The 21,203-nt window shown below is 43.0% G+C and overlaps 1 protein-coding gene across 12 annotated transcripts in view; it reads right to left on the bottom strand.

Annotated features, from left to right (window-relative positions):
* EYA3 (EYA transcriptional coactivator and phosphatase 3) overlaps window positions 1-21,203 on the bottom strand; it is a 1,455,294-nt gene that overhangs the window by 931,887 nt on the left and 502,204 nt on the right. For all 12 annotated transcript variants that reach the window (XM_086957503.1, XM_086957498.1, XM_086957496.1 and 9 more), the window contains one exon: window positions 10,118-10,197. In XM_086957503.1, the coding sequence (XP_086813629.1) occupies window positions 10,118-10,197 (80 nt within the window). The remainder of the gene's footprint in view (window positions 1-10,117; window positions 10,198-21,203) is intronic.

Below are 21,203 nucleotides of genomic sequence, written 5' to 3'. Positions count from 1 at the left end.
TCACTACTGGCAGTACCCAAAAACTTGCACATTTACCACAAAAGATTTGGACCAGGAAAAGTCAACTCTAGATTGTTGGGGTCTATTCTTTAACCCCTTGTATGCTGATGACGGAACCGCTCCGTCATCAGCTGCGGTGGCGCTGTGCTGATGACGGAGCGGTTCGGTCATGGCGCGCCCGCCGCTCATGCGCGGCGCGAATTCCGCGCCTGCGCCGAGCGTTCTATTGAGCGGGCGGGGCCATGACGGAACCGCTCCGTCATCAGCACAGCGCAACCGACGCTGGTGACGGAGCGGTTCCGTCACCAGCATGCGCCCGCCGCTCTTCCCCCGCCCCCTTAGCACTGCGGCGGAATAGCCGCCGCATTGAAGGGGTTAAGACTGAGTATACTTCCCTTGTTTGAAAGGTTTTCCTGCTGTCACATTTTTAACTAAGCTGTTCAACATAGTTAAAATAAAATACATGCAGTGTATTTGTCTCTAAACATCTGGGGTAGAGGGAGGAGGAGCTTCGCGCGCATCCGAGATGGCCGCGTGAGCACAGGGCTCCAGAGACCCTTGCCGCCTCCCGCATATATCCTGAACGGTATCCTGATTACGAAGATGGGTTATTAGAGATGAAACTCAGCTGATAGATTAGCTGCTTTCAAAAATTGATTCGGACTTCGGAAACCGCTACTACGACAACCAGAACTTTTGAGGCCCACTCCATGGCGACGCCTGGGACTCGAGTCGTTGAGACGCCCAGGCAGTAGTTGAACACAACGGCCCGCGGGGCTCTGCTCATTGCCTTGGATTTAACTTTCGGTTTCGCTTTTGGGTCTTTGGCCTTATCCTATCTCAAGATCGATCTGGTTGCCCGAGGTCTAGCTGAACTCTGTGAATCCACTGTGTGCCAACGGTCGCGAGTGTCTGTGTGCTGAGCTACAGCTGCTGGCGCCTGCTTTTGAAGACTCCGGTGGGTTGACCGCGAGGGGCCATTTTCACCAGGTCTCACAGGCCCCTTGGGGGCACATTCCCCAACATGGCGGGCAGGCCCGACAACGAGAATCGAAAAACCAAGATGCCTCTTCGGGCGGGGGGGGGGGGGCCATTCAAACGAATGTTATGGATCGATATACCCATCCCAAGGGGTCCCCCGGTGGTACGAATAGGACCCTGGAAGAGGCAAAGCTGCGTCGATCGAGTTGACTCTACAGGATGTCATGGGTGCCATTGCTGGTATTAAGACTTCCATTGGCCAGCAATATGAGGCTCTCGCCCTTAAGCTCGACACCGTAGCCATGGACGTCAATTTGATTAGAGCGGACTTATCAAAGACTAATGAGAAGGTCAAATCCTTAGATCTGAAGACCTCCAGCCTCACGACCGATGTGTCCGACTTACAGACTGAGGTCGGAAATCTGCGATCCTCCAATGATCTCATGGCTCGTCGACTGGAGGATTTTGAAAATAGGGCCAGACGCAATAATGTACGTATTATTGGGGTCCCTGAAAAATCGGAAAATCCCGCTGCAGATCTCCTTGTGGAGGATCTCCTCCTAAATTACCTCGCCCCCAAAGGCCTAAGTAAATTCTTTGCTGTGGAGCGTGCGCATCTGGGAAGCCGAAGCCGGGTGCCCCTCCGAGGCCGATTATCGCCAGAATTTTCAACTTTAGAGACAGAGACGCTATCCTGCAGGCATCGCGGGTGGGCAGCCCCGTGAAGTTTGAAAACACAACGGTGAGCTTCTACCCAGACTTTACCCAGTTCGTTCAGAGGCAGAGGATGGGGTTTCAGGGGGTGAAGCGACGGTTGAGAGACATGGACTTGAAATATGCAATGCTATTTCCAACCAGGCTCCGTGTCGAATATGAGGACCTGACGTTTTTCTTTGATCGTCCCGAGAGAGTGAGTGACTGGCTGGATACATTACCAATGTGGAGCGATCGAACGGAACACTCGGGTGGAGCAGAGGGTGGCGTGCTGGAGCAAGAATGACAATGTGGTTCCTGATTTTCGAACAATTAACATACCATACGGCTCGGTTTGATGTCTTTCATACTTATGTGATTTATGATGGCCCCGAGGGTGGCGGGGGGAGTGGGACTCTTTCCTCCTCTGGGTTTCTTTTTGTAGACTAGTTTAATGTTAGGGCGACAGGCACACTGCAAGTTGGGGTGGCTTTTAAGTCTAACGCAGGGGTGCAGGGTGGGGGGGTATTGTAACGGGTCCATGTTGGGAGGTGGAGGGGGGAGTTTGGGTAGGTTTTATTTTTTCTCAAGGCAACGTATTGTTTTAATCTTGGATCTGGGTACTGTGTTCGCTATGGGGTGGATTCTGCATTCATTTCCGGGATGGGGGTAGTGGGTTGAAACTACTGTGTTGGAATGTCAATGGGTTGGGGGATAGGATATAGAGAGGAGTAGTGTTGCAACTGCTGAGACGCCTCTCCCCTGATGTTGTGTTGTTGCAGGTGACGCACTTGATTGGAAACACTTGTCACGCCATGAATCGGCGAGGATATCGTCTTGCAGTACACTCTGGGTTCACTATTGGTTCTAGGGGCACGGGCATCCTAGTCAAGAACTCTCTCCCCTTGGAAATAGACAACATGATCCTTGATGACAGGCGGCGCTACGCTGATCTCACAGGGAGGCGGGAGGGGAGGACTGTCTCGCTGATTTCTGTATATGTCCCGCCTGGTCTACAGACCTCTACTTTTGCTGATCTTGGGCGTGTGGTACTGGGGCTTCCGGATGGTATACTGGTGATAGGCGGAGATTTCAACTCTGTTGTCTCCGGTAGTGTAGATCGTTACCCCCCCAGAGACCTCACTAGGTCACAGTCTTGGTTAAGTGGGTTTTTGGAGACACTGGGTTTGGTAGATTGTTGGAGGTTGATGCATCCGGGACAGGTACAATACACCTTCCACTCTGGGGCCCACGGCAGTCTCTCTAGACTTGACTATGTTTTTATGCCGGCAATGCAGGCCTCCTCTGTCAGGGAGATTAGGCATCTGGCCCGGGGTATATCAGATCACTCCCCATTGTGGCTCCAGATCGGCACTAGTATGGGTGTCGAGGGACGGGTTGCCCCGATCAATCCCTGGTATCTTCGCAACCCCAAAACTCGTGCTGAGTTGAGTAAGTCCCTGGATCAGTACTTTGCTGAGAACGAGGGATCTGTGTCCTCTTCTGTGTCACTGTAGGAGGCATTTAAGACGGTCATCCGAGGACAACAATTATTGTTAATCGCCGGTGCCAAGAAAAGTAAAAATGAGAAGGTGGTCCGTTTAGAGTCTGAAATAGCTGAGCTAGAAAGTGATTTGGAACTAGGTGTGACTCGTAACAAGCTTCATGCCCTCAGCCTCAAACAACTGGATTATAGGGCCCTGGTGACGGAAGCCTCTAAAGTCATGAGTAGAGAGCAGCAAGGCAGACTGTATGATGTGGGAGATAAGGCAGGGAAACGGATTGCTTGGCTGGATAAAAAGGAGAGGGCGAGTCGTGTGGTTCTTGTGATTGAGAAACTCGAACACATGCCCGAATGTATTGTCTTATTGCCTTGTGTACAAGTTCTTTTTGCTTTAATAAAATAAAAATTAAAAAAAAAAAATCTGGGGTATTGGCTATGCTTTCTAAAACCGTTTTCATGTTTGAGTTTTAATCTTGGCCCTTAAAGCGGCACTAAGCCTTGCCTCTGTGCCCTGCTAAAGCCCGTCGGGACAGTTCATCGAGCCTAGAGTGAGGCTGGCTGAGAATAGATCTTCTATCTTATGTGCAGCAGTCCTGGCGATCTTGTGGATGGTCCCAGGTGGAAATAAAAACACAGCTGCATAACGCACAATTGGCTAACCAAAGTTAGCCCGTCTCAGCCTATCTGTCCCCAATCGCTACCTCCCACTGGTCGGTCTACCAGAGTAGGGCCATTGATTTAGGGCAGTGCGACTGGTGTGACTGCACTGGGCGCTGTGCTTAACAATAACCTACGATTTGAAAACACCTTCAGAGTTTCTTGTGCTTCCAGTTTTCATTAAAACTGTCAAGATAACTTGTGATTCATGTTCCTGCTAGAGCGATCGGAGTTTTGTCTAGCAGCTGTTTTGACTTTCCATAAAGTAGAGCAGAGAGCGAATATGTCTGCTGCAAAGAACGCGTACCATGCAGATCACAGATCTGCATTCTATGTAGTTAGCTGATTACTATCACAGGACATTGTTGTTTTTCACTAAATTAGCATGAGCACGTGGCAGCTTGCCTCCTAAATTGCACACGTTACTATATGTCTTTATTTTTGCAATAAGTTCAATGACTGCTTTCACATGAGAACTCACAGCTGTGTTCACTCTCTACATGTTCCTGGGATTTTGACTGAACATTATGTGCATGGTCGAACAATGGCCCTTGTTGTTTTGTTCTGGCCAGGCCTTAGCCCTTAGACAAAACATACCAATGCAGCTATTTGGAGAATGTACTTTTTTAGTGAGGTACACGAATAGGTGAAACACACTTGGAGAGAGACCTTTCCAGGGAGAAGAGCGAGACAGCACCTATGATGTAGATCTACCATCTATAGGCTAAGGTATGGTGTCTGATGACAAAGTCCAGAGATCTTCTATTATATAATAGTACATTTTCTCAGCAAGGGGAGGAATGTTAGGCACTACAGTCTTTACTCAACTGTCTTTCTACGATGACTTCTCCCTTCATGATAAATGGACTAGCTGCTATGCTGACTGTATTTGTACTATGCATTTTCCTGCTTGTTGTGGAACGTATGCTGCATTTTAGGGCATGTTAGTTAAAATAAATATATATATTTCTTTGTTTAAATTTGTTTTATTGATTTCCATCGCAGCAAACACAATGCAATATGACAAACAGTCCCTGAGAGCCACCCCGTAAACCAGTGCTGTATCCACCCTGCATCAATGAGATAGCGACGCAAGCTACCAGGTGGTAAAGTGTGTCCATGATAGCAGGTAGAGGAAACCCTCAGTCAGTAGTGCGTCCAGAAGCCTCATAAACAAACAAACCCCCCCACGTTACCCAACCCCCCACACCCTCCCCCTCCGGTTTGTCACTTCTTTCCTCATGAAGGAGATCAAGTACCTAGAAGTGGGGACTCTAACATGAGGGGTCTTCCCCTCTGGAAGGCTCATCTGTAAGTCGTAGCAACCCGAGGTATTTCAGGCACGTAAGTTCATTGAATTCCCCAGCTAGCAATGCAAGAAAGGGCTGCCATATAGTGTTAAAGGAGTCCGAAGTCTGGGTTAGAGTCGCTTGAATTCGCTACACATCTAATGTATACCAGAGCCTGTGAAGCCAGTCAGTGTGTGTAGGTCTCCTTGCAGTGCCCCATAACGAGAGAATATGATGTGCCGCCGCCCCTACTGCCAGCCCCATCTGTCTATTCGATTAAGTGGAAATGTCAATGCATTTGGGAGGTCCAATAGTGTATAAGCAGGGAAACAGGGTATCTCGGTCTCAAAATGTTTGTCTAGGTTGTCAAGTACTTCCTTCCAATAATCAGTCACCCCCTCACATTCCCACAACAAATGAGTCAACATCCCCATCTTGCCACAACCCCTCCAGCATGTGGAGCTGCGTTTCGGATTACCTTGATGCAGCCTAGCCGGCGTCAGGTGTCAATAGTATACAATCTTAACTGCAGACTCCCCACTTGCCACGTTCCTGGCGGTATAGTGGGCTCTATGATAAATATCTCTCCACTCTTTATCTGTAAGGGTCCTTCTTAGCTCTGATTCCCAATGCTACTGGCCAGCAGAGCGTGAGAGAAAGGGGCGAGCTTAACATTTTATATATGTCAGTGATGGCATTTCTGTCCGTTTTTTTTGTGATGAGCCATTTCTCATATGTTGTGAGACGGCGGCTCACTTGGGGCATCATGTCTTGTTGCGTTAGCCAATGACTGATCTGGAAGTATTGAAACCGACGTGGCGTTATCAGAGTAAAATAAATATTTTAAACTGATTTGTGCCCCTATCAGATCTTATTGTTGACAAGTACAAGAGTGCGAGCGAAAGGGTGTGTCTTGATACCCCGATTCCTGAGAGATCAGGGAGTGTTGTGTTCTGGGATGTCTAATAATTTCTTTCTCTGGGAGTGAGTAGGAGCGCAAGTGAGACACTATAGCTAGTCGTTCCTGGGCTCATGGGTACTGAGGTGGTAGGAAGACCCAGTCCCTACACCAAGGTCCCATATTCCGGGGCATAGTTCTGTATTTTTCAGAATCCTTGCAACATTACTGCTTTTGTCACAGATTCTTTTGTTACAGCAGTTCATAAGATACAGCCCTAATATAGACTTGTTTTGGTTACGAACTGTCAAACTGTATAAAATAAGTTAGGACGTTCTGTTTTTCCCTGCAGTCTTTCATTATCTATACTTAATGTTGCTGAAAAGTGAAAAATTATTGTCGCACCAGGTGCCAACAGCTCTAAATCCAGCCCTGCAATAGATAGTATTGGTTAATTCCAGAGAAGAGCTTCCATCAGTCCATCGGATTGCTAAGTGCCGATCCCTAGATTATTATTTTTTGGAAGGTAAGCAACGTATTTGCCCTACATGTTTTCAAAATTGTAATTACCCACCAATACTCACAAATCATTCCCTTTCGGAGACTAGGTCACTTGAAAGTGAGGTAGAAAGCAGTTTCACAGTTTATTTAATCAATGTTATGTCACTCCTAAAACAAATACGACACATGATTTTACTATGGATTTTAAAGACAGGCGCCATTTTCCTCATGGAAACTTGGGTGAAAGTGTGTTCTGCACCTGACATTGCAGAAGCTTTACTAACTGGACATTTCACCTCTCATCAAAACCGCTCAGACAGAAATAGTGGGGGCCTTGCTATTATTGTTAAATAAAACGTTTACTTGTAAATCACCAATATTTCAAATGCCGGGGCTTTAGGGTCTTCATCACAAGGCTCACCCTGAAAGATTACCTAAGCTGGGTCAGTTCAATTCAAGTAAGTTTTATTTGATTTCTCCTTAAAAATCATATAAGCATAAAATGCTATACATAAAATAATTGAAATTGTTAAAAGACATTGGTATAGAAGTCGGATTACAATCGTCGAAAGCAGATAGTAAAGCATATAAAAAGTAAACTACACGTCAAGTACAGGGTTACAAGTTCTGAGTCATCTTGCAACTAATCACAGCCCGTAGAAAACGTGACAGTGCTACCAATATAAGGAGTAGGTAACATTTGCAGAAAGATATGGCGGTCGGCACTGTACAAACGTTTGATATCAAACGCTCTCTGAGTCTACAAACTTCCTGGTTACTCACCCTCTCTCTAAAGTGGTGGAGTGTTTAATCTCCACAGATTATTAAAGCCTTTATTTTATGATTTTAGGGGACTTTACCATGTTAATGATCTGTCAGATGGTACGGTGAAACGACTTTTGGAAATACTCATCTCCCTTAATTCAACTCAAGCGTTTACTCATGCCATCCATATACCAAGTCACACGTTCGATCGGATGTTCCCCAACCTTGAAAACCTTAGCAGCAAAGCTCCACTACTTCTGATCTGGTCGTATCACCTGGCGCTGCCTTTTTCTGTTCATATACCGTGATCAGTAGCAACAGTAAAATCATTCACCCTTAACACCATCGATGCTGATGTTATTTTGATCCTGTGCTGATATTTCTTGATTCCCATTGTTCATGACGAGCTCAGCTCGTCATGAGTGTACGAGAGGTGTACCTCATGACGAGCTGAGCTCGTCATGAGCTTCGATGGGGTTAAGAGAGTTTGGCAGCAGGTCAAAGAAGCTAAATTTAATTCTGTTTTAACTGTCAAGCGGCCATCTGACAGGCGCATTGTAGGCTAATATCGCCTGCCAAAGGTGGATTACCTCTGCTCTTAATGATTTAGCCCCTTTGAAAAGGAAAATATTTAAAAAGGAAAATAAATACCTCAGTCGGCCAGTCCTTGATTTAATCAAGACTATTGTCCTTAAAAAGAAAATGCCACCAATTATAAAGAAAATGGAGAACTACCAAAAGGTATCGAGAGAAAACATGTTGCCCAAAATGCGAATAAAGAATATCACAAAAAATGCATTTACTAAATCCATCTTTTGTGAAAACATGTTCAAGGCAGCTACATATTCGTCCAGAAAGGCATTTGCCATAGTGAAATATACGACTCCTCATGCCACAATGAGTCAGGAAATTACTTATCTGTGGCTGACATATTAGCTTTTTTCAAAGGTAAAATACTCTGTATTCACAACTCTCTTGTTCCCACTAATGGGTCTACTCCCAAGTCAGCAGCAGATTTTGGTCCACAGCTAGGCCACTCTTAGTCTGGGGAAGTTTGCACCCATCTCCTCTCAGGAAATGCTCAATTTTATGGAAAGGTGTAAATTTAGACCTCCTAATGATATCAAACTTGGAGCAGCAAATATTCCTTCTATCCTTTGTGATATTTTAAACTCCTCTTTTAATTCTGCTATCATACCAGGTTCTTGGAAACAAGCTCAGGTTACACCTATTTTGAAGACGAATAATGTGGACCCTAACATGCCTGTGAAATATAGACCAATTTCATGGTTACCAGACACAGTGAAGATGATTGAAATGCATTTTATTCAACAGTTCTGCTCATATTTGAAAACTAGTGACATCCATTATGCTTCTCAGTTTATGCTGCCCACAGCACAGGATATATGCTTCTCACTGTCAGAACATTTGAGAAATATTTTTAATAGTGGAGAACCAGCTGCCAATTTCTTTTTGGACTTACTGGAATTTTACACCATATAGTACTCAATTCTTATTCATAAGATAGCAGTGATAGGTGTCAGTGGTCCAGCTCTTGCTTGGATCACATATTTTCTTGCAAACAGATCCCAAACTATCAGTCTCTCCCTGTCCCTTCTCCTAGAGCCGAGTTCCATTAAATTGTGGGGTGCCACAGGGATCATTCTTGAGCCCTACCCTTTATCTATATGAACCTTTCAAGTCCACTTTAACCAGTAGGTTTGGGTTCAAAGTGTTATTCTATTCTGACAATACTTAACTGATTGTCTCATTAGCTAATGAGAAAGACTCTTGCCAACTTCAAAGTTCAAGCAATGTCTAATATCAGTTTCATCTTGGATGAATGACAATTGCTTGAAACTTAACTAAGAAGACAGTTATTTATTTTAGGGAAACATCAACAAAAGTGTAATCTCTGGAAGCCTTCCGAACCTGGCCTACTCTTCCCATCTGAGCTGAGGATGTGAGAAACATGGGGGCAGATTTTACAATCCCTTCCCTTTTAAGCATCAAATAAATGCTTTAACAGCATTATGCTTTGTAAAAATAAAAACTCTGAAGGTCTAAGCTTTCTTCCACAGGCAGCACAGAAAAGTGTGGTAAATGCTTTCATTACGTCCAAACAAGTCTATTCAAACATGATCTATGTGGGTCTTCACATGAATCTCATTGGGAAACTTCAGTTGGTACAAAACTCTATGGGACAACTTTTATTTAATCTTCCTAGAGACTGTTCTATCACTTCAGAAACCAGTGACACTCACGGGTTGCCAAGTGGAAAAAGTATTCAATGTAGAACTATTCATAAAGATGGACCTTGAAGGCTGCAGAAGATGTTTACAGAACTCTCCTCCTAGAGCTCAGTGATTATTGAATACTACAGTGTTAGGATCTAAGCAATAGAATCAACTTGTTCAGAGCTACATAAAAACATCTTGAGATTCTTGAGAGATCTTAATACAAACCTCGTTTTAGCCTCTTAACTGTAGTTAGGCTTTACCTCACTTATATTGCTGTCTGAGGTTCTCAGAGCCTAGAAGCCCTTTTTTTATGATCAGTTGCGCTTCATAAATCCTATTCACATAAAGTTTTAATCAGCATGAGGGTTTGAGCTTGAAGCTAATGAAAATAGCTATCAACTTTGATGCTGCTACACTTGGTTCTGAGCACATTATTTTCCTTAAACTTTCAAAGTTACAGTTGTGATATTTGTGCACTAATGAATCTTTATTATGATTATTCTGAAATAAAGAAAATAGCAGAATTATATGGCTCTTACAAGTCAAAGCATACTTTGCAGGATATAGAACTGCACACAGTAGTACTTACTTTCACTAGCTATTGCATGGTTGGGACCAAGCCGCAAAGTTTCTGGTTTCTGGCTGCTACTGTCACGGTCGGTCACCTGACTGGAAGACATAACAAGAACATTATTTCTTCAACGTATTGCTACCCACACTAACGCCAGACTTACAAAAGCATGAACAAGTGGCAAGACATGTTTGCTTTCCTGAAAGCAAATTCATTATTTGAAGGAGTAGCAAGCACTTTATTAAGCACATTTGTACTGATTCAGGAACATCTCTATCATGAACAAAATGGTGAATTAAGTCTAGTCGAAACAAATTCAGATAAACCAGGATACTTTTTTATTTATTTGATTTTTTAGAGTTTTATACAGCACGAACTTGACCCGGATCTGGTATCAGAGCGCTCTACATAGCACCAGTTGCATTACAGGAGTACACATTTATTTTTGTTAGGCACAGGGAGATTAAGTGATTTGCGCAGAATCACAGGATGTTCAGCCTCATTGCCGAGACTCAAACCCAGTTCCCCAGATTCGAGGTCGATTGCCCTAGCTGCTGTTAGGCCAACTCCTCTCCCCTGATATGAAGGAATACTCGAGACGGTGCTATTGGAGTGCAAAGGTTCTTGTTTTACAGCTTTGCAATTATCGTGCCTTGTTGTGTGGCACATAAAGTAATCTTGATTTCAACCCCCTCACCTTTAGAAAGATCAAATACCTTTGGGATTCAAGCCTCAATTTCCAAAAATGACTTCCTCCCAGACAGACCTCAGAACACAAACCCGATGAACAAAAGCCTCATTAATGCTAAGTCACCGAGGGTTCAAGCTCAAATAATTCACTACTCGATTACTAGCCATAAAATACATATTTGGCTTGTAACTGGAATAGCTGTCTAATTCCAGTAAGTCATTTATGCTTCCCATCAGCCATGAAGGCTATAGGAGTGTAAACACTGATCATGCCGCGGAGGGTAAAGGGCTGAATGGCAATAAAATGAAGTATGTGGAATTCAGTGCCATTCGGGGCAATTCATCAATTGGTACAGTTAGAGCTTTGTCATCTATCAGGCTCTAGAGTATGTTTACTGTATAACTGTTTCACACTCTAGCCTTGGCCATTAAGGGATCTGGGAAGGTCTTAGTGCTGGGTGATTTCAACATTCCTCAGTATGGGCCAAGTCTAGGTTTTCACACAACCTCCAGCTTTCTAGAAGGGTTTCTTTCCCCATTCATTACAATACTCTAGGTAGGATGTTTCACAAATAACTTAAGAATTACCACCTTTAAACACTGTCCACTGATCTGGTCAGATCACCTTGTGGTAATCTTAAGGCTCAAGTGTGCTAAAGGTCCTGCTAAAACAAGAATCATCCCTATGTTCTGTAAAGAGCAAACCCAAATCATGGTATTGCGTACTAATTTGGCACCGTTTTCCTCATCCATAAACTCCTGCGGAGAACAGCCACTTTGCTAGGACACTTAAATGTGGTGTAATACTGGGCCTATGTAGTTTTAGCGCCTAAAAAAAGATTTCGGATCCAGTATCACACAGTGAATAGGTTCTGGATAGCCTTGAATGTTAAATGATTTTCAAGCGACCCGAGTGAAAATGGACATGTAGAAGTGCGTGGTTGCCATCAGGAAACCTTTAACCCCACTTTAGATTATATCATCAGCCTAACAATGAGCACAATAAATGTTTTGGGAGGTTAATAGGATATCCTAGAGACTGCGAAGTCCTTCAACTAATCATTCTGGTAGCATTCTATGACGGGTCCCTTCGTGGGGCTCTGTACAAAAAAAAAAACACACATTAGATCCCAGTCTTTTATCAACTGTAAGAGTAATGCGGGGCTTCTTGTTTTGAGAAAAATCCTCAAAAAGTGATTTCAATGTAGCTACGGCCTACTAGAAATAATATTAATATATGTATCACAGGAAATCAGGTTTATGTGCCAAGCATATGACACAGGCAGCATGGTGAACATTACTAAACAGTCCTGATCAGAGGCGCGGATTCTTTTCATATAGAACTTTTGGTCCTGTTAGACCTAGCTTCCAAGTTTGAAATTGTGGACGATTAGGCAAGTCAGACCTGTATTTTTGTGCTGTAGTCTGGTCTTTAAATGTGGTCAAGTCCTTCTCGGGAGAAGGAAGAAGGCAGGACCTAAAAAAGTAAGTGCAACTTAACAGCACAAGCTGTGCATGCACCATAAGACTTCACACCTCCTCCTTATATCTTCAATATTAAAAATCAAATAGTAGTTATTTCATTTCATAACATGATGGGAAATACAGCAAACTTTTATCATCACAAAAATCAAATTGACTTCTTCAGGGCTAATTTGAAATATTCCCAATGGCATTTTAAACCACCAGCTCCTGTCCTCATCACATCAACGTAGGCCTATAAACGCCTTCCAGTGTTGTCTTAAATTGGAGTCTCTGCTTAAAAAGCCAAACCGGCATATTACTTCTTCAATATGGCTTGCCTCTTTGCCAGAGACTGGTTTTGAGGACTAGCCGTAATTGGTGGCCTTCTGTTTGGAACTGTGAGGCTCTTTCTCCATTCCTTTTCCCTCCGCTGTTGTGAGGCTTTCGATGGTGAAGCAGATTTGGAGTTTTTCGACTCCGCTATCTTAGTTTTGGCACCAGGGAGCGGTGTGGTTACCTGGCGCTTCGGACTTTCCTGTGCGGGTCTCTTATGGCTTCTTGCCTTCACAGAGTCAGAGAATACTGCTTGTGCCAATTCAGAGCCCTCCAGTCTCCCCCTGGTCGCTGGAGAGTTGTTGTAGAGAATCGACCCCCATGAGGCTGGGCCATGGCGTAGTGGTCCCACCTCGTTTCAATCTCTATTTTAGAGTCTTCGTCTTGAACTCCGTGCAGACTTTGCAGGTTTCCACTCTGTGGTCTCCCTGCAGACAGAGGCTGCAGACTTCATGGTTATCTTTATCTATATTTATCTTTATTGGCACTTCAGACAGAAAGGGGTGTGTTCCACACAGACTTTACATTTTTCATAATACATGGTTGGTTTCTCACAAGTGTCTTTCTGAGGGAAACAAGAGTAAAAGAAAGTGTGTTTGAAGGTTTTCCTCGGCATCAGTTGTAAATCTTTATCTTCTTGTTTCTTCTTTTCAGAGCTTTCTCAGTAGAGAAAAAAATATTTTCTCCTCTGTAGACTCGGTCAATGATTAAAAAAAACAAAAAAACAAAGTTTAAAAAAGGAAGGACAAAGACAGCATTCGGACCCAACCAACCTGCTTGTTATTGGTATGGTACAAACCGCATTCATACTAAGATGACCTCCAGATTCTTACAAGAATTCCTGCTCTAATAAGTACATGAAGGCAATAGAAGCTTTGAGTGTATTTCTGTCTATTTCTGAATGTTTATTAGCATGGGCTGGCTTACCTCTCAGCTACTATAACAGAAATACTAAAGAGTCTAATACAAGTGTCTCCATCCAGTCGATTGAGTGTATCTCACAACCTTGAGTACATTTTCAAATAAGCATAAGGTCATATTTTCCTTTTAAAGTTAAGGAAGGCAGTGATTATTTTATATATCATTAGGCTGCGGATATGAGTACTGCGCAGTCAGATTTATGACCCAGGCTGGGGCACTGAAGCACTGAGCTATTTAACTCTGAAGTGTAGTTTCTAGGTTCCCATCTGGACCTGTACGTTTTGGATGACCTAAACTGAGGGCTTGGTGTATAGACAGACTCTAACCACCCCCACAGGATATGTCAGCCGTTCGACCAGCTAGCTCTACAGTGCCACTATCATCCCCCTGTATTCTACAGCAGTATAGGTAGTTTCTGGCAACCACTGAACAGGACAACTGATTCCTCAGGTATCATGGAAAACAATAGGGTATCTTTCGCTCTGTCACTCGTGCTTACTTTTCCTCAGAATATACACAATATGGCGATTGGGACGGTTTCAATAATTATTTATTACTCAAGTGTCAATCTCTTGTAAAACATATCTGCTGCGACAATTAGAAGACAGGAGCAGACAAAAGAAATCACAAGCACCAATATCGTAAATAGTCTACCATAGTACTAAAAAGATGAATGTAAGCGGATCAAATAAAACAGTAGCATTGCGTAATCCTACCATGCGTAGCCTACCTATTCTGCCTAACGATACATAGCCTAGAGATGTAGGTGAAGCACGGATAAGTGCATATATGTGTGTGCTAAAGTGTAGTCACGAATCCCTAAGGGAATCACCAACCCCTCACCTAATGGTTTAGACCGAAGGACCCCATCAAAGCGTCGAGGATGACACCAAGCAAGGGATGTCAGGTCGCTGCATGTCGAAGGATCAGTCTACAGAATCGAGGTCCAGCCTGGAAGGAATTCTCCTCTGAATTGTAAGGGGGAGTGAAGGTCTTTTATATTAAAGTGGTCACTCCAGGGTTTTTCTAAAATCGATATGTTTTGAAAACATTTTGTATCCTCTGCTAATCCTTTTCTAAAGAAAAATGATCATGCACAGCTGGCTGTTGGTCATGGAAAAAAAAAAAGTGGTGACCCTTATACAGAATAAATCTTCCTTGCCTGGGGACATGTTTATTACGTCAGGTACAGGGATTATTATATGGTACCGAGAGCCTGGTGTCGTAGAGACAGAAGCAAGCTACTAGGTAAAAGGTCACCTGTGTAAAACCGTTATTGTCGTGTGGAGGGTACAACATGCAAGTGATCTGTATGTACATAGTGGGACTAACCTAAAGGACATGAAACCCACTCCTCGTCAAAAGGTCAACAAGGTCAGCTAGGTAATGATAAAAATCAATGCTAAAAAAAAAACATAACAATTATTCATAATAAAAACATACTAAAAGCACTTTAAAAGGCCTTACAAATGTCCATAAAAGCAAGGTCTATATCAAAAGCATTCTTACCTAAAAAAAGTGTTCATAAAAGGTCCTCTATATGTTTGAATATATTGTCGTTTTTCTGAGCACCTTGAAAGCTGCTATGCTAAGACAGAGCCGAGAAGAATAAAACAGTCAGTTTGACCTTCAATTTGGTAAATGTTTAAAAGTTGCCAAAATCTTCCCAGGAGAGGCCAGATTGATTAAGAATCCTACGTTGAAGTCTCAACATAACTGAACATGGTATCCGTAGAAGGCAGTCCCTCCAGTATGATATCAAGTGAGCAGAGGTGGTCATCAAAGTTTCCATGGCAGCAATCGAGGAAGAATTAGATGCCTGTGTGCTCAAGACTGATGCCTGAACATCCGTAGCAGAGCCGATCCCGGTTTCAACAGGAGCAAGTGTCCTGTGGAGGCTCTAGGAACGCCATCTTCAACATCGAAATACGCTATGGACAACTGCCCGCATGTGCGCCAGGAGCATGTCTATATCTGGCGGCGCAACCCATGGAAGTGTCAGACAGAGGTCCAACACGTATTCGAATCTGCAAAAGGGGCATTGGAATACAGGTAGAATGCAGTCTAGCCAGGCCGGTCTGAAAGACGGAAACCAATGCTCACTCAGCTATCGAAGTCGAGGTATACCCAGGAAGAACACCAATCGCTCACAACAACGTTGCTCCAGCAGTGTTCTCTTCAGGTCTTGAGTGATATTGGCATCCACTGCGAAGCAATAGAATTAAAACCAGGATGCCCGCCAATGAAAGCAGGACCAAAGGAAGCCCTCTAAAATAGCTTCAGAGTAGGGAGAGTATGAAGGATGGAAGCACTTTGAAGATGGTTTGAAAGGTGGTTAACTGAACTGATCCAATCTCTTAAATGATTTTACAATCCCCCTCGTATCAGACATGCTAAAGATACAATGGACCATTTTCCGAAATGGAGCGGGAAGTTCGTAAGGACCAGAGCCTGTATCTCTGCCAAAGATCTTGCAACCTGGAGAGCGAAAATCTCTCGGGCTGAAACATGGCTTTCAGTTTGCTCAGAGAATCAACCCCTATACTGGAAACATTCAGTGAAGGCCATAGTGGTGCCGCCCTAACTGTGCGAGCTGGGGAAACCATACTTGCTTACAACAAATAACCCTGGTATTTACAGTCAGTAGATAAGCGATGCCTGGCGTCATTCCACAACAGCCTTGGTCATTCAGCATTGAGTAACTCCCATTTGAAAGTAACTCAAAAACTGGATGAATTTAAGCAGCTGAAGAACCCTTATTTATTTTGAAAGTTTTATAGAGCGCGAAAAAGATCCTAGCGGATATCAGAGCGCTATACAAACAATAAATGTTACTTATACAGAAAATAAGAGCAGATCCAAACAAATGTACAAAGCATATAGTAAAAACAGCATAGTCAGATTTAGCATCAAGAAGTGTCTTGTGGTTGGGAGCGCGTATGCATCTCGCCTCAGGGTTTCAGCATACCCTGCTCATGTGTATTTGGCCATGAGGATGGATTTAACTTCCTTTTTAAAAGAGATAGTGGACGGGTTATGTCTGGTTTCTGGGGGTAAGGCATTCCAAATTCTGGGTGCCATCCCAGAGAAGGATCGGTTATAAGTTTATTTCTTATGGAATTTTTGTGGTTTCAGTAGTAGTTTTTCCGCATTTCTTGAGGATCTGGAACCACCCGAGATGGTCAATTTCTGTGCCAGGTAACTGGGTGTCTTGATGCATGGCTCTGTGCGTCAATCACGCAATTTTCAACTGAATTCTCACCTCTAGTGGTAGCCAGTTTAGGGATTGAAGGTCCGGGGAGATGTGGGAGCTACGTTTAGATCCAATTATGAGTCTTGTTGCGGCGTTGATTGAGGCTCTAAGAGGTGCAGTTGATGCTTTGGGTAGGCCACTGAGAGAGACACATCCGTATTCCACTCAGGGTATAACTAGAGCTTGTACTGCCTGCTTGAAGTCATTGTGTGGTAGGAAGGGTTTCAGTTTCCTCAGTGTGTTTATCTGGAAGTTAGCTCCCTTTGTAACATTGCTGATATGTTTTTGCATGTTGAGGTTACTGTCTAAAGTTATTCCTAGTGACTTCGCCGAGTCCACAATGGTAGGTTGAACGTTTAACGCAGTAATGTGTTTGGTAGCAAGACAAGTTCCCTATTGACGCATTACACGCCCCGTAAAGCGACACCTCCTTGCATACTAAATACCCACTTAAAGCCTTCTTGCAGTCTGACCCGCTCAAGAACACTATTTTGTCCTTATCCCTGCTCCTCTATCTATACAGTAACTCTCAGGTTTCCTGTATGTACCCTTCACCAAACGCTTCACACCTGCCTACTGGGTGATATTTTAGGTAGCATTGGAATGTCGTGATCGGCAGTGTGATATAACCATGAATTAACCATTCTGTAGACCGTGATTCTGCTAGAGTAAAAGGTTACTTTTCCCATTTTTCAATGAGCAGCAAGGTGTATTTCGCATCTCTGCGTGCCATGGTTACTTGTCTGTTGGTCAGATTGTAAGCCAAAACCAGACTAGTGTCGTTAATGTATCACCATAGAACGTGGCCAGAACATAATGATTGAAGCGTCCAGCTTAAAAGCACGATCGCTCGCAGTTGAGATTGCCCATGTTGTCAAATAGACAAATCTTGTTCCTTATGTTGATAGCTGAGGACACAATGTTGCTTAGTGAATAAATAACAGATGAAAGTGTGGTCATTCCGTTGTCTACCACAGCGATAGCCTTTTCTAAGTTGATTCTATTAATCTCACGTAGTCGCTCAGCAGCTTCCTGTTGAAAGACTTTCCAGACTTCATAGTAGATGCTATATAGGAATAGTTTCTTACGTGGTTTATTGGGACCTAACAAGGAATCTCTAAGATCCATGTTGTCTCACAGAAGGGACAAGTGTTGTTTCACCTGTGATAGTATTGAGGATTTTAGCCTTTCTAGGCACACCTTCCCAACTCTATAAGAGGTCACTACCCCTGGGTTGTCTGTGTGTACATAGCGTGGGCCAGGCCTATTGATACTAAACCCTTGGGTTGTAGTGTAGTTCCTATATTCCCAATAGGCTCTGCGCATTGGAATAATATATCCTATAGATGTGACGTAGGACTTTGGTCGACTAGGACTCTATCGAACATATTAGACTTAATTGTGAGTGCCAGCTAGCTCAGAGGTCACTAGAAACTCTCGAATTCACAAGAAGGGATTCGTTTCTGACAACCGCATAAACATGACAACTTTGTTTCCCAAGAATAAGAAATATATCTCTAAAGTCGGGGAAACAATAGATAGTTATTTCACTCAGTCACTTGTGCATGCTTCGTTTCACCAGAGTTGTAGAGAAATAGAAAGACGGGCGCTTTCAATAAAAAGTATTTATTGATCAGTCTTCTTTCTCATACGGAAGAAATTAACTGCTAAAATCATAATACTGGTTGCAAAGTACAATGCGTACAGTATGAAGAGTATTATAAAATAACACTGTAAAAGCATGATAAGGTTTCTAAGCCATAAAATACATAGAATACATACATTAATAAAGATTAAAAGTACTCAACTGGTGCTTCTAAAATACGCCTACCCCAATGTACCTAACCTAAGTCTAGTACGAGTGAAGAAGTAAGTGAGGTGTAGCTTAAGTTTAGTACTCTTTGCCAAGAATCTATCCAAGATTTCTTAGGGTCTAATCAGCTCCGTACCTTGGTTTAAAATGAAGGAGGACTGGTATCTCTGTCTCAGGACTCGATTTCCCAACAACCCGCAAGGGTAGCTTGGAAACACTGGAGCTGGATTTCTCGGCAGGAGAAAAGACAGCGTCTTTCAGTGAGTCTGCTGGAGGGTCGGCTTCCTTCGGCATCTGCTGCAGCGAGTAGCGTCGGGCAAGTAGATAGTCGAACTGCTCCAAACCACCGTGTGTTTGCTGCAAGTGTGGGCATATTTATACCTTGAAGGTGCAGAGTTTGACGTAAGGTTGGACATAAGAACGTCATCAAAGGGTCCCAAGTTCTTTGAAAACTCTATGAGTTCTTGGATAAATCAATATTTAAGCAGGGGGAAGTCCCCAACTGCTGAAGGCAGGTTTATCCGAGAAATCGTTGTAGATTTTCGGAACTAGTGGAAGTAGCCATGCCGTATTAGGACGGCATGAGCTATCTCTTAAAATGGTTATGATTTCTATGCCTATATAAGGATATGGTACTTTATACCTATATAAGGGCATGAATCAGGAAAATTACACTAGGGTCCTAAAATGCTATACAACAGGGTGGTACTCTTGAATTACACATGTGTGTGTCGATAGGCCATACTAACCAACTCTTCCAATTGGGAGATGATGAATTTATGTTGTACTCTGCATAATTGTACCAAGTGTCTCCTCATTCATACCTTCAATAGGTGTGGGTATACCTTCAATAGGTGTGGGTAAAGGGATGAGTGGTGTTTTTAGGTCTTCGATTTTTGCAAACCTGTAACAGGTAGTCTGTTGCACTATTCGTTTCAGGAAAATAATCTGTAACCATATGAGGAAAGTTCTAAATAAAGCCCCAGTTCCCTGAACCTGCCACACCAGGTCGATTTTGTGTCTATGGTGTCTCTCCAGTAGTCAAAAACCTGTATAGACAGTAGGGACATAAAAGATGCTGAGTATATCAGCTTGGTATCTGTCAGCATAATTTTCTTTGTTGAATTTGCTTGTGCAACTCTGTAGTAATAGGACGCTGGGTCTGATGTGTTGAACCCTGAAAAGTATGCGAACTGTTATGTGAACGTGGCAGAACTACCTTTTGGTGTTGTCGGGCAATGTTTCCATTGAGGGTAAACGTTGGGAGGGCGTGGTACACTTGCTCCTTCAAAAAATGATGACCATAATGCTGGTAACATTACATGATCCAATAATCAGTGGGATCTTCATACAATTCCCTGTAAGAAAACGCAGCAGACTGTTCTAAATTTGAGAGCATTGTATTTACAGTTTCAATGTCCCAATCATCCGATAGTGTACTTTGGGTACTTAAATCATTCAAAGAAATTTTGAACACATAGAATTTTCAAATGTTCTGTGTGCCCAAATACATCATATGAAACCTTTATCCCAAACAAACCACCCGGTACTGGAATTGCTATAATGTTCTCTAGGGACAAGTCTCTTTGTTCAAGGTGTGATGATGTAAGTGGTTTTAGGACCAAGTTCACAGATTGTACTCCAGAGTGCTGTGGGAGAGAATGGCCATTCAACAGCAGGAAAAAAACAATTATAGTGCCAATCCAAATTAACAGATATAGGATCCCTATTGCAAACTAAAGGTGCAACCAAGGTGACACTAAGCAAGTCTTTTTGAGCAAAATATAGAATTGAAGATGTTTTTCTTTCTTTAAAAAGGGGGGCGTTTGTTTAGGTTTGTAGGAAGCTCGCTCTGAATATACACTATACCAAAGTGAGGTATAGTGTGCACAGTCTAGTGGAACCCAAAAGTTAGGCGTAGGTAAAGTAGATAGCACTCTCTCTATTTTCGGTAGTGAGGTTAATCAGTAAGGCTTTATCAGAGGACCGTGTTAAGCACTTGTACACTCAGTCAGCAAATTAATTCACACACTCAAAGACTGAACTTCAGAACAATTGTTTTTGTATAAAAAAATATTTAGTTATTTTATTTTCTAGACCCAAGCAAGCCTGGCACAGGTAAGCAATAAATACTTTGCAGTAGATATACAGTTGTAATACAGTTTGGATTGAAATTGTAAATGCACTTCGTTTTGACATAGTACTGTTACTGAGAAATGCAATGCTTTGTAAATACAGTACATATACTTTGAATGGGCTTTTTAGTAAAATGACCAGTACATTACTTTAAGATTACTTTTCTTACACAGTGTAGCATACCTGGATACTACACAGTGACATTTCCTGTAAACAGGTAAGTAAAAGCGTTTTTGTTAGTACAATTTTTAAAGGTTTCTTTAGGTTTTCCAAATCCACACTTGGAAACTTTTCATAGAAAAACAGTCAATATTATCCTATAGAGGAAAATAGTGTTATTGGTTTAAAGGTAAGTACTTTGTTGTGGGAGTTGGTGCTCTGGGGTTAGACTGGGGGTCCCCCAGGGTCAAGGAGGCACTTTTGTTACACCCTCAGCTACACTAGGGCAGCTGAGTGCAAAGTGCTGAGGCCCAAAGTCATCCAATGGGGTATAG

Source organism: Lissotriton vulgaris, chromosome 2_1 (genome assembly GCF_964263255.1).
Source record: "Lissotriton vulgaris chromosome 2_1, aLisVul1.2, whole genome shotgun sequence".
In the NCBI taxonomy this organism is placed as follows: Eukaryota; Metazoa; Chordata; class Amphibia; order Caudata; family Salamandridae; genus Lissotriton; species Lissotriton vulgaris.
This window is presented reverse-complemented; position numbering and strand designations above follow the sequence as displayed.